Source organism: Leptonotus elevatus, chromosome 8 (assembly GCF_054856555.1).
Source record: "Leptonotus elevatus isolate MCC_2025b chromosome 8, RoL_Lele_1.0, whole genome shotgun sequence".
NCBI classification, from domain to species: domain Eukaryota; kingdom Metazoa; phylum Chordata; class Actinopteri; order Syngnathiformes; family Syngnathidae; genus Leptonotus; species Leptonotus elevatus.
In genome coordinates, this window is record NC_141246.1 from 16,085,427 (window position 1) to 16,099,485 (window position 14,059).

Genomic DNA, 14,059 nt, shown 5'->3' on the forward strand with positions numbered 1-14,059 from the left:
AGCCACCGGGGGTTGAGGCGGGGTTTTACTGAACCGAGCGTTTGACTTCCGGGTAAGAAAAATAGCCACCGAAATAACTCATATTTCATAAGAAATTACATCGCGGGTCTGTCAAAGGTAAGATTTCATCATTATATGCCTATAGGTAACTGTGAAAGGGCTTTTTAAAAAAAAGTCATTATCTTTCTTTTATTAACTCATTCACTGCCATTGACGGCTATAGACGTCAAAAAATCATTTGAACTATTTGTATTAGTTTTACATTTTGCCCACTTTTGTTAACAAAAGTATGCAAACCTAGATTTTTTTTGTATTAGAATAGATATAAAATGTGTGATTAATCGTGAGTTAACTAGTGAAGTAATGCGATTAATTACATTTAAAAATTATAATCGCCCGACGGCCCTAATTTTTTAATCCCCCCCCTAAAAAAACATTATTAAAAATGTAATTAAAAATAAAATAAAATAAAAGATTATTAAAAATTAGGGGCATCAGGCGATCAAAAATTGTAATCGTAGTTAATGGCATGACTTCACTAGTTAACCCACGATTAATCACAAATTTTATCTTTTCTAAATGTACAAAAAAATCGAGGTTTTCATACTCTTGTTAACAAAATTGGAAAAAAAATGTTAAACTAATAAAAATTGTTAAAATTAATTTTTGACGTCAATAGCTGTCAATGGCAGTGAATTAGGTAATTAATTAATTGATGAATTAATAATTTTTTTATTATTTTTTTTAAGAAAAAAATATTGTCATTTTAAAATACATTATTAAACTCCAACCACTCGAGCTGTGAAACCTAAAAAAATTACGTTTACATTATTCCAATGTAAACTATATCCTCACCGTGGTTGTCCTGCTGTGGTTGTAACGCTCGTCTCCACCCTCCACGTTGACCTTGGTGTAGCTGTTGGGCGAGTTGAGCCAGCGCGTCTTCTCCCGCTGCTGCCGCTGCTGGAGGAACTTGAAGGGAAAGTGCGTGGCGTCCACGTCCTCTTCGAACATAAACGCCGTGACGGTGGCGGGGATCTCCACGTCGCTCTTGTGCCTCGGTTTCTCACGCATGATGGGATGGCGGTAGGCGTAACCTGTCCTGTAGCCCTGTGAGGGAAACAAAACAAAAAAACGGCATAATTGTTGAAGGAAGCTCAGCGAGAGTCAGGATAAAGTGACTTTGACCCACCAGGTTGTCCAGCATCCTCATGAGAGACTCAAATTCCAGCTCTCCGACCTTCCACTTGTACGGGCTGTCTATGTTTGCGGCAACTTGTGCGGCCACGGTGTGCACTCGTGATTTGTATTTCTCTTGGTCCAGCAATATCAGGTTGTCTATGCTGCCAGCACAGGAGATAGCGTTCACCTAAACGCGGCCACAAAGAGAGAAGTGAGAAGGACGTCAGTTTACGCAGTTCACTTAACAGATGGGATTATTTTATTTTTTTATTGCCAACAAACATCTGCCCAATCAAATTTGGTACTAAAATCCTCTGTATGCTGAATTAGTGCCAATGGCGTACAAGAAATGCTCTTTCCTAATCTATGCAAGGACAAAAATGTCATTTAGCAAAAGACATAGGACTTAGACTACACAAAGGAATAAAGCATACATAGCACAACAAACATGCTGGAGGGGATTTATTTATAGAAATTAAGCTGGGCTTTGCTGTTGGATTAATGTTCTTTTCTTTTCTTTTTTTCTTCTTTTTTTTCTGCTTGACCAAAAAGGTGAAAATAAAGACTGGCAAATATGTGAACGATCCCAAATTCTCATGGCTACCTTCTAAAGGGCACTTTTCTTTGATTATACAATACCTGGATTTCACAGGCATATTGCACATTGTGGATGTAGTGAAAGGCCTCTTCCATAGTTTCACCCAGAGCAACCACGCCATGATTCCGTAGCACCAGAACCTTTAAAAACACAAGCATATTTATTTTTAGTAATTTAATTCTTATGAAGTCAAGTCCGTTCTTCCAAAACCGCAACTAAATGAATGGGGCAGACCGGAATGTTGATGTAAGTTGAACCACACCCAAATAATAATTTTCTTTAATGGCTCTGAAGTTCAAAGTGTAAAAACACACCCCTCTACATGTTTCAAATTGTTCCATGTTGTGTGACCAATATGCTTTCCTACCTTAGCTGTAGGCCCCAGCGCTTTTTGCAGCTCTCTGCGCTCCGCTGGCTCGTCCAGGCTGCCATGGTAGTTGAAGTAGGCGATGTCACCCAGGATGAGCGCCTCCTGAGAAATGGGCAGGATGCCGCACTTCATCGAGGACACCTTCGAGCAGGAGGGAGCAATGAGTTCAAGCTAAAGCAGTGATGATGATTTATTGCTTTTTTTTCTATGCAATCACATGCTCTTCCACTAGAGGGCAGCAAGTACATAAATAACCTGTGTCTTTACACAACAAAGTTATGACACAGGCTTATAAAGTTCATTTGTGATGAGAGCTTCATTATTTACAGATATATTGGCTCTGTTTATCTTATCACTAAGTGGGGGCTCGGAGGGGATCGAGCTTTATCCATTGCCGGGCCGTCTTTTTGGCATGATCTCACACTTAACCAGTCAGCAACCTTTACTGTCAAAAGAACCATTTTACGCCAAGTAAATAACAGAGAATTAGTCTGAAGCCACAAAATATTTGAACATTGTGATAAATGATAACAGTGTGTTGTTGTTACTCTAATGTACTAGGGCCCAAGAGCTAGTTACAGCAGCACCATAACAGAAAAATATGCAGCATTCAATACTTTAAGATTCATTTTCTTCTGTCTTTCGTCTTCCATTTTTGGATTTAATTTTTTTGTGTGCGTCAAATTTTTTATACATCATTTTTCGCACATTTTTTTTGACTTTTTCGTCCTTTCTACCAAATTTCTGACATTTTTGGCAACTTTGTGGACATTTTAAGGTAAATTTCAAGATGTCTTCTTTTGTGTTTGGACATTTGATGGTTACTTTATGAACATTTTCTTCCCTGCCTTTTCTTAAATACATTTTCTGACTCTTGTGGCCTTTTTTGTTGTTGCAATTTTTGGGATTTCTTCTTTCGTGTTTTTATATATAATTTTACTATTTTTTTCTTTTCTGCCTTTAAAAAAAAAACGGACCTTTTTTTGTGTGTTTTTAGCAATTTGTGTACTTTCTATGGGATTTTTAGAGATTTTTGAATTTTTTTTGAGTATTTAATTATTTTCTTTTATCTCAATCATCAATTCATTTAAAGAACATTTTGTCTAAAAAATAAAAATATTAAATAATAATAATAACTTCTATTTTATATATATATTTTTAGATCCACAGGGAGCCACAGGAGCCTGACCAAAGAGGTTGCAGACCCCAGCACTAAATATTAGGCAAGAAACCCACCCACCCTGCCCATTTTTAAAAACGCATCTTAAAACACATTTTTATTCTTACGCTTGTGACTCGCCATTGCTTTAGTGTTTTATTGTGTTTACCGTTCTAATGTTGCTACGGATGGATGGAACTTACCAGTAACTTTAATTACCATTCATTTGCAACTTCATTCTCTTTCTTGTCAGAGTACACACCACTGTTCATCTCATCACAACTTGTAACCAAATTTCAATCCTTTTCTCAGGATTACTGTTATAGTTTTGAATAATTTGCAAAACTTACAGCAGCTGTGGCAGGAGTGTGCACATGGATGACACAGCGAGTGTCTGGACGCATTGAGTAGATGGCGGCGTGGGGGCTAAAGCCGGCTGTGTCGATGCTCAGGTTGGTGGAACCCTGCTCGATCACTTCGCCAATAATGTTGACTTTCATCTGGGGAAGCGAGGCAGCAGCTGGAGTCAGCACATCTTTCTTCGTTATCTTTTTCATCAACATTAACATGGTTAAACGAACATCACAAGCAGAACATGATAAGAGTTTCCCCAAAAGCTGTGACAGATGCAAAATGGGATTTTTATTTTTTATATATTTTTACCCTTATCATTCTCCCCCAACATCTGCTGTAAAAACCACATCTAGCTGATAAACCTTGAAACAGCCATCCATCTACAAAATCAATAGAGCCAACACCATAAATCACATTAACAATCATTCCTTTTGTCTACAAGCTCCACCTTAGGAAATGAACTAGATTATTTATTACATGCAACATGATACAGTTGTGGTAGGGCAACTGTATTAACATTCAGTTATTGGCTGATTGGGAGTGAGGAAAGAGGTACGAGACCTGCAAAGGAAGAATAGTTGACATGGGAGAGAATAAAGACACCCAAGCGGAAGAAAAAGAAATGGCCAAAGTGTACGCAGATGTCAGGGTCTGGCTGAAAATTAATGGCAAACAGAAACCCTCTGTGGCCTGCAGGCATCATGCACTGCCGCCACATGTTGTTCTGATGTCAAGCAGAAAACCACAAGATCACGTTTCTCTTTCACTACACAAACTGTGAGTGTGAGTTGTAGCAACAGGAAAGAGCATCCATCATGCAGTTGGACGCACACATGAATCGCATTCACTTTTTAACCTGTTGAGCACGAGCACGGACATGTGTTTTTTCCAGTAATAACAATAATGCTAATAATAATAATAATAATAAAATATAAATAAATAATAATAATAATATGCATCAAAACATAGAGCGCATGTGAAGATCCAATCAAAGAGCGTTGCACTAAATAGATAACAATAAAGGCAATTAACAAAGATAATAATGTACATTTTTAATTGTCACTGTTAAAGGATTAAACTGACGTACATTTGCAATTGTGGTTACGAGCTATTAGAAACAGCTGGCAAAATCCCAACCACAAATCACAATCACAATAAAAAAAAATATATATATTATTATTATTATTTTTTTTAAACAATCTATACTTTTGTGATGGCATTTAAAACATTTTTTTTTTTTAAAGATTACTTAATATTGTGGCTGGTCAGAACAATTATCGGCGTGGTGACGGCATTTCTTAATTGTTGTCTTTTGTTCTGGGGATTCTAAATGGAAAACATATGAATAATGTGAAAATACTGTAAATAAATTGGAGTCTTCACATTTATTGAATAGGTATATTGGCTTAAAATGACAAAAATGTGGCAAACCACTATAATAAATGCTACTTAGAAATGATGGTTTCATACTACTAAAGTGGTTAGCACAAGAAAAATATCAATGAAAAAAAAAATCCCTTACAACATCAGGCAATAAGAATGAGCAAGAAGAGCATGAATAATAAATGTTATATACAGATTTTATTTTATTTATTTATTTATTTACATTTTGACATATATACATACTCAGAATAGAGGAATAAATCTTCTAAATTTATAGAACTTATAATATACGCCCTAAATAATACTAGAAAGTTGCTACATTCCTTTCCAGCTAAAAGAAACCCATTAGAACAACAACAAAATCTATTTTGGGTTAATTATGAATTAACCAATCTGTGGTTAGTGGTTAGTCCAATGAGTAGCCTGCCTTGTCCTAAGTCAGCTTCCCCATGACCCTTAACAGGATAAGCAGTCGTAAATTGATAGATGTTGCAAACATGTTTCCTTGGCATTTTGGTTTAGTGACTGCCTTTGTCAGAATCTGTCTGATCTTGCCCACCACGCCAATCATTTTGAAACGTTGGTGTGGCCTCAGCTCTCTCAGATGGAAGCAAAATCATTGTTATTGATCTTTCACAAACAGGGCGACCACCACCAATAATATTGACACGGTCAGACAAAGGCAGCTGTCATTGATTTACTTGCATCACATGTCCAGTAACATTTCACTTCACCCTGGCATGCACTTCAGTAGCTGCTGCTCAGACACACGACTACACAGCTTGAGAGGCCCCCCGTGACATAGGCAGCGTGTCTAAATATAAAGAAAGATGTTAAATGTGACATGCTCGAATGGTGATGATAAGAAATGTCTAAAACTGGCAATGACACTTGAGAGCAAGGGCCAGTGGGGTGGGGCGTGGGGGTTTAGGTGTGATTTGGTGTGAAACTGATGGCTTGGCTTTTGGATCAAACAGCAACTATGACCAGTGCTGGAACATACTTTGTGGAAGCAAAACCAACAGGACAAACAACTTGAGCTACTTTATTGCTGGAATGCAAACAGAGCAGATCAATGATGGTCCCGCTTGTGTCAATAGCAAACAATGGACACATCAAAACGAAACCAGAAAATATGAGGAAGGACGTGTCTGCTATTTTTCATGTACTTATAAAACAAGTCATTAAGGCAGTGGAATACTAAACCAGCAAAACTGGAATGCATAACCCGCTTTCTGTAAAGGTTAAATGCTTTTATAACAATGTTAATTATTAACATAAACAGCCCATTTTTATGCGCTTCAGTCATAAGATTGGGATTGTCAATATCATATTTCATACACAAGGCAACTAAATGTGCTCCTTTACACAAGCCAAGGACACAACATCCACAACAGTTAACAACATTTAGAAGCAAAACGGAAAACAAAAGTAGCTTAAAAAAATTACTAAAAAACAAAACAAAAACAACAGAACATTGACAATCAAGCGCAAGTATTTCTGGTTTCTTTACTTTGTTTCTTTGGTATATTTGCTCATGTTTCTTAAAAATTCAAACCATGTAAGTTGCAGCTGTATTTGATTATCATGCAGCTAACGCACACCTCCACAATCCCTTCTTAAAACCACTGACATTACACTGCTCTAAATAACTAAACACAAAGTCATAGTGATAAAAGAAATATGGTTACAGATTTAAATACAGACCACTAGTATTTTTAACCATGATTTTATGACCAATACTTAGCGGCACGCTAGTTAGCTAGCTAGCTACACTGATCACATACATATGCTGATCAGTATGATGACTGGTGGATGCAGCATTTCGTCACCAAGCCACTGAAATAAACATATACGTGTAGGAGTGTTGTGCATGACATCATCAAACACAAATACTGTACCACTCACCCCCACTTAGTCTCTGAGACATCTTCTGGAGACAGTCAATGGTTTGTCTACTAACACTACAAACAGCAATTTTCTAAACAATGTCTCCTTTTGGTGAAATGAATCAAAATGGAAGGCTGGCCTGTTTCAAAAGTTTGGCACCAATTAAGGCAGGTCGAGTCTTACCAGGTTCGACGCCGACGCCTCAGCAAAGGAGAGTCCCCTGGGGATGATAAGGATGTGATCTTGCTCTTTGCTGATTCGGGCCTGTGGAGTCAGAAAAACAGATTTTATTCCTCTACAGTACGGATGGAAAATTTCACCCACACAACACAATAATGAATATTTACTGTATGAATCAATACTTTCCTTCTTTACCGTCAGGAAATGGGATTTGATCCCTCTCAACTAAGCAGTACTGTACGAGTGCACAAATCTAAAACACGGGAGGACAAACTCTTTTGCTCATGGGCCACATTTAGTGAAATACAAAAAAAGAATAAATACATGGAATAAATAAATTTTAGAAGAATGATCAGTGGGCCAGATGAACGAATTACATACTTTGACCACCTTCGATGTAAGGTGACATTTTTAGTACTTTGAAGGCTTCAATCAAAACTGAGAATTACCTCTGCCAAGCATGAATTGCTTGAGGAGGGGTTAATTTTTTCACCTGTTATCGGCATTAAGCAGAAAGTACAAATTTTATGCAGATATGTAAAAAACTAAACAAATTGAAGAATTTAATTTCAAACTGTGACCCAATAGAACCAGCAGAGGGAGCCGTGGAGAAAAAAGTACTGTGGATGTCATTTTTCGTTTTTTTTTTTTTTTTAATACAACACTCGCCTGCCTAAATGATGAATATGAGGAGTCTTACAGTGATATAGGAGCTGGCAAAGTGGGCCCAGTTAAAAAGGTCCACCAGTCTGTAGAGGCTGGCCAGCTTACAGCGTGTCAGCTTCTCTCCTTTCACCATGGCGCTCGCATCCACGTTGTACAAGTCATTGATGGGCGTGACCATCCCCAAACCTCAACAAGAAAATTCAGAAGAAAACACATACAAAAAAAGTACTTTGTTTTCTTTTATTCACTGATGTATTCGACATTATGTACTGCGTCATTAACTGCTGCTGCCTTTTGATATGCTATATTTCTATTGTTGACTGGTCACCATGGTGACAGGTCACAGGGTGATGAGTACTCACTAAGTGGGGAAGTGTTGTAACCGGCCATTGAACTCGCCATGAAGAAGTCAGCAATCTGTCTGAGGGCCAACAGACCGGTGGGGTTGTTCCCTTTGCGCTGCTGCTCTTGGATCATACTCTCCAACTCCTCCTTAAAGGCCTGGGGATGGACGTTAGGAAAAGGAAGATATTAGGTGACGTGATGAGACATTGTGCACATTTTTCAGAACTTCAGGATAAATGACAGCACATGTGCGCACACTTGTGTGAAAAGATCGCCAGGCATGGCGGATTAGAGCACATGTCCCGAAGACAGTGGAAGAATGACTGTGGGAACATGATGTGAGACGCAAGCAGCACTTAATCACAGATTAGTCATGCTCCTTTGGTGTCAGCGGGAAGGCGGCCTCGTGTAGCTGATTGGCCGCTTGGTCAACAGGAATACACACCATAGGCCGAATAGCTAACAGCATGTGCCGTCTTTTGTGTTTGTGAGGCTAATCTTTACGTCCAGGCCTCAGTCAACTCTTAAACCTGTTGATGTGCATATTAACATGTTCTTGTGAAATCATGTCAATACAGACATTCAAGGTTGAGCCGCGCTTGTCGTGAATCTAAAGACTGACCAAAGAGACTAAATTACAAATAGACAGATGGACAGATAGAAAGACACTTTATTCGACCCATCAGGGAAATAAAATAGCCAGGAGGTTATTATACAGGCTTAATAAGATTTTTTTTCATGTTTACATTTATTTTATTTATTTATTTATTTATTCATTCATTTGTTTATTCATTTATTTACCAGTTATCCGTTTATTTACGTTTAACAGTATCGAGGCAGTACCATAGGGGTTGTAAAAAAATACAATAAAAAAATAGAATGACTGATTTATAGGGTATTTCTTACACAACGTAACTCAATATACTTTACATACTGTAATTCAAAGTACAACATTAAGAGTTAAAAAAGTTAAAGTGATTTAAAAGCAAAATCAAGACAAAAATAGCATACTTAAATTCCTAAAAGAGCTTACAATGCAAGAACAAGATTATCGAAAAAGTGATTTCAAAAATGCTTTGAAAGACCTTCATCTTGTACACATTTTCGTCCTGGATTTAAGAAATGTGTTGTATACATTTTTTGAGAGGGAGAAACTTTAAAAAGTTTACAAATGTTGTATAACTTGACATTCAACAGATTTTTTTTCAGCCTCAGAAATGGATGATCTAGAGTGGCCGTTTTGCATCAATATACATTTGAAATGGAAGATTCCTATCAGGTTGTAATATGTTGCGCTTATGAAGGACTGCAATTCTGGATCTGGATCAAGCTTTACGTAACTCACTGATTGAGCCTTGGCAGAGGTCTGTGCAGAGCGCGCTCGCTTTATATACTGGCTCGGTCTACCTCAAAAGACTATGAGAAAAGGCACACATGAGACATGAACTTTTCTGGATCAGATGTCCACTCTCCTTTGACATACATACAATGCTTTGTATAATTAGCAAAATGGGTCATAGCGCCATTTTTTTATTGAGGACTCTTGTCCAGCATTGAAGTCTTGACTGCAACTTTTCCGAAGTGCGTCTGTACACAAGAAGAACCTTAGCACTTTGCTGCTTCCCTCAACATGCCAACCACAAGATCATCCACTACCATGCCAGGAGGTTGTTTTGTGAAAACTGGAGCAACCCCCTCTTTTGGAACACCTCGAGTCCCGGTGCACTGCTGAGTCTGAGCCATGGCCAAACATTCCTCTGTCCCTGGTGGCGGCGTTGCTGTGGCGACCCGCTCAGAGCGGATGTCTGACTGTGATGGCTCAGGGTTGTGCTTCGGACACTTCTTTTTAAAAGACTCGTTTGCCATCACATTTACATTACGGTCAGCGTTCTAAAGGCAGAATCAAAGCTTAGCTGCAGAGGCTGACCTTTTGGATCTGTTTGGAGGACTTAGTTAGTTAAGATTTGATTGAGCTGCATTGACTTGCCCTTGTCTTGCCTTGTGCAAGTGAGTGGTTCGAGAAAATCAGTTGTTGGCGGTGAAGACTGAAAGCTGCTTGAAGCCTTTCAAAAGGCACACATCAGAATGACACACATACACTAGCAGGCATCTGCTCAACAGTTTGTGTGAGTACTGAATTTTCAAAAAGATTATGACAGCAGGGATTTGACCGCATCATGCAAACAGATTAGTTCCAGGGCTGAAAGTGGATCTATCATTAATATTTGGAGCACCGTCCCAAGCGCTGCACCAACAAAAACAACATCAAGGAAGCTGTTTATGCTTCTGAGGTTTGCAATATCCATTAACCCGTTCACTGCCAATGACGGCTATAGACGTCAAAAATTCATTTGAACTATTTCTATTAGTTTACATTTTTTCCCCTACTTTTGTCAACTAGTGTATGAAAACCTTGATTTTTTTATTTTACATTTACAACATATATAACAATTTGTGATTAATCGTGAGTTAACTACTGAAGTCATGCGCTCAATTACGAATTTTAATCACCTGATGCCCCTAATTTTTAATAATTTTTCCTTTTGTTTTTTTAACTCGCGTCAGGCGATTACAATTTTTAATATTAATTAATCGCTTGACTTCAATAGCTAACTCACGATTATTCACAAATGTTATATCTGTTCTAAATGTACAATGAAAACAATTCTAGGTCTCATACTTTTGTTAACAAAAGTGGGGGGGAAAGTTAGACTAATAGAAATAGTTCAAATGAATTTTTGACATTTATAGCCGTCAATGGCAGTGAATGAGTTAGAATAAAGCATCAGGTGAATCTACATTACATTGTGACATCTGTGTTTGCTGTTTACACAACCTGTAAATGTAGCCCAAACTTGTGCAAACATATTAAACGAAAAAAGAAAGCTTCACCGTGACGGTGTGTGGTGTCAGTTTTGCCTCCGCTAAAAACTACCAATATGACAAACATGACTTTAATTAGAATAGCAAGGGCTAGATTCCAATATTAACATCAATAATGATATTCAAAGAGCCACCCCAAAAAAAAAAAATACCTGTAATTTTTCCGTTTTCCCTCAAATTTGCTGAGAACCGACCTGTTATGTCAGCACAGTGTTGCTCTCATGCGGCAACAATGTGACACAGAGCAGGAGAGTGTCTGCCTGCAGGCCTGGCAGCACTATCGATTACGCCAATTTAACCTCTATGAGCGCATCTGCGAAACTGGACCTGCTTTATAAAACTCACATGGTTTGTTTTAAAAGCACATTGGTGTAAATGAAGGCTTCTTGATGATCCTGGCGAGGTAACAAGTGAGTAACAACAACAAATAATTTGACTGAGTATCCGACCCACTAATGCGTGGGCACTGAGGAACTCACTAAGATGATCGCCCAATAGAAACTGAGAAACGTCTGAGCGAAACACAGCTGGCTCCGCGGAAGGGAGAGTGGTTTTAAAGTTCAACCGCTAGTGTTCTATCAAAGCGGCCATTGAGACTTTAAAAGAGAAAAAGAAGAAACTTAATAAAAAGCAGCCGTTACATGAAGACGGTTCTCGGCAGAAACTGCCAAAGCACATCAATTATCCACTTATGCTTGCTGACAAGTGGCAGAGGAAGCGGGCAAGATTCACACTTCCTTTTATTAAAAATAAAACTACCAGAGCAAATGGGATGACTAACGTCACCGTGAGGTATGAGCAAATAAAAAGAAAATTCCACATAGGCTACTGGAAAAGCGCAAAAAGAGACAGAAACCATTCGAGGAGGCCAGATGACATTATAGAGCGATGCAGAAAATAAAAGTAGCATGAAAAACTGCCACTGAAATTCAATTTCAGGCGCTCTAATCTTTTGACCTTTTAGACCACAGAGTGAGTCACGGCTAACTAATTCTCAGAAGCCAAAAACAGTGAGCTTAGCTTTGCAAATCTGCTGCCAGGGTCTGCATCCAAACCAATTTTTGTTTTGCATATATGTCAACAACAAGCAAACAAAAACAACCTCTCAAACCCCCTCCAGGAAATGTCACACAAATCACGTTACGTAGGTCTCCTCCCACTTTTGCTATGTGTATGTCAATCACTCAGTTGGTTCATACAACAGACCAATTAAAATGAATTTAACTGATGAATTCCCTCTTATTAACATTCACATTTGCATCCTCATTCTCATCCGTATCTAATCACTAACAAACGTACTGGAACTAGAACTACTTCCTCCTTCCATGTCTAAGAATCATAGTCCTACTAGCTTAATGCTGTGGTCACTGGACAGACCCAACACAAACAAGCTGAGATTTTCTAGCGACATATTTCCAAGGTTCCAATGCGGGGCCGGTGCAAAGTAAACGGCACAGCCAGCTTCCAATAGCTACCGGGACCGAGCAAAAAAGGTTGAATAATGGTGAGTGCATTGATTGTTTAGCATTCTTGAACTGTAAACCAAGATAGCACTTAGCATTAGCTAAAGCAATAACACAAGTACCGGTCACCAAACTGAGTAGCGATTCAATTTGTTAGAATTAGTTCCTGGTGAGACGTTATTGTATATGTAATTTTAAGCAAAACTGTAGTGTCCCAGTTTTTAATTGAGCAAATCTGGTCACCCTAAACGAAACACATTTTTACACACAGTAGTGTGCGCTATTACTATTAGCCATCTTCCGTCAGTTGTCAAAAACATTAGAAAAAGCACTCAGGGCGATGCAGGGTCATTCTACACCTCTGCAAACTACAACCGCAAAAATTAACCTCTTTGACAGTGTTAAAAAAAAAGAAAAAAAAAGTTCATTTGTAAGAAGATTTGATACAGCTCTTGTATTAGCTATCATTTTTATTGCATAAGTGGTCATAATGTTGTGGCAAGTCGATGCATCCAGACAGTGTGGCCTCAAAAGGATTCAACGTTTTAGACTTACACTTCCAAACAGTCAACACGCTTGCATGATGGATATGGGTGAGTCGCTCCAAGCCTGGTCTATATTGGTCTGACTTTAAACGCAACCTGCAATCTGAGCACCAGAAGCATGTAATCTATGAGTCCACTTGTGCTGGAAGAGTGGAATAAAAGCAAACAGAAAAAGAAGGAGAAACTGAGAAAGGATGACAAGTCGTGAGAAAGACGCAGCTGCGCTACTGACGCATACAGTATGTTGTTTTTGTATTGTTGCTAAAGATGACTTTGAGTAAGAGATTGAGAAAGAAACACTTTTGGATGCAGGTTCTATTCTGGAAAAGACACTTAACAACATTGGCTGACTATAAAATCATCCGAGTGCATAGTCATCCAGTCACAAATGATGTGTCATGTCACAGAAAAAGTAGTCAGACATAATCAACCATGTCAGCAGTGTTTACAAACAATCCATTTGGCACTGAGCAATACTTTTGGAGTCATCGGTCTGGATGCTCGTCATGGTCAAGGCCAAATTTTTGATACAGCCTGGATTTCACTCGGCATTTCTAACGTTCCATATTAGTCAAGATGGGGCCAAAAAGGGCTGATTTTTTTTTCAGACTGACAGTTTTAACAAAAACTGGCAAATGTTGGGGTTTTTTAAATTGCAAACTTCCCCTTTAAATATATGATCCATTATATAATATGCCAATAAAACCACCATAAACAACCAGTCAAATATACTAATTTTACTCTGTGTGAGGAACAATCATCCGTGATATTTCTAGCTGAGATGGCATCTGAGCACATTCTTGACCCAACTTTGATTGACCTTTTTATCTTTTCCTGTCGCCACACCTCAGTGACCCAAATCGCACAGTTGTAAAGGACACACACCCACACACACACCCCCCCCCCACACACACACACACACACACACACACTTCCTCACGGCGCTATCTTTGTGGGGCCATCTCATTGACATAATGCCTTTCCTAGACCCTTCCCTAACCCAAACCATCAAAAAAGATTGCCTACCCCCATTCCTTACCC

General features: G+C 38.6%; 1 protein-coding gene across 3 annotated transcripts in view; it reads right to left on the reverse strand.

The window, feature by feature from the left end:
- add3a (adducin 3 (gamma) a) overlaps positions 1-14,059 on the reverse strand; it is a 59,887-nt gene that overhangs the window by 15,500 nt on the left and 30,328 nt on the right. For all 3 annotated transcript variants that reach the window (XM_086082313.1, XM_086082311.1, XM_086082312.1), the window contains exons 3-10: positions 8,145-8,283; positions 7,817-7,968; positions 7,120-7,200; positions 3,660-3,809; positions 2,148-2,291; positions 1,822-1,920; positions 1,193-1,369; positions 856-1,110 (exon numbers count right to left, since the gene is read on the reverse strand). In XM_086082313.1, coding sequence (XP_085938439.1) covers positions 856-1,110; positions 1,193-1,369; positions 1,822-1,920; positions 2,148-2,291; positions 3,660-3,809; positions 7,120-7,200; positions 7,817-7,968; positions 8,145-8,283 — 1,197 coding nt within the window. The remainder of the gene's footprint in view (positions 1-855; positions 1,111-1,192; positions 1,370-1,821; positions 1,921-2,147; positions 2,292-3,659; positions 3,810-7,119; positions 7,201-7,816; positions 7,969-8,144; positions 8,284-14,059) is intronic.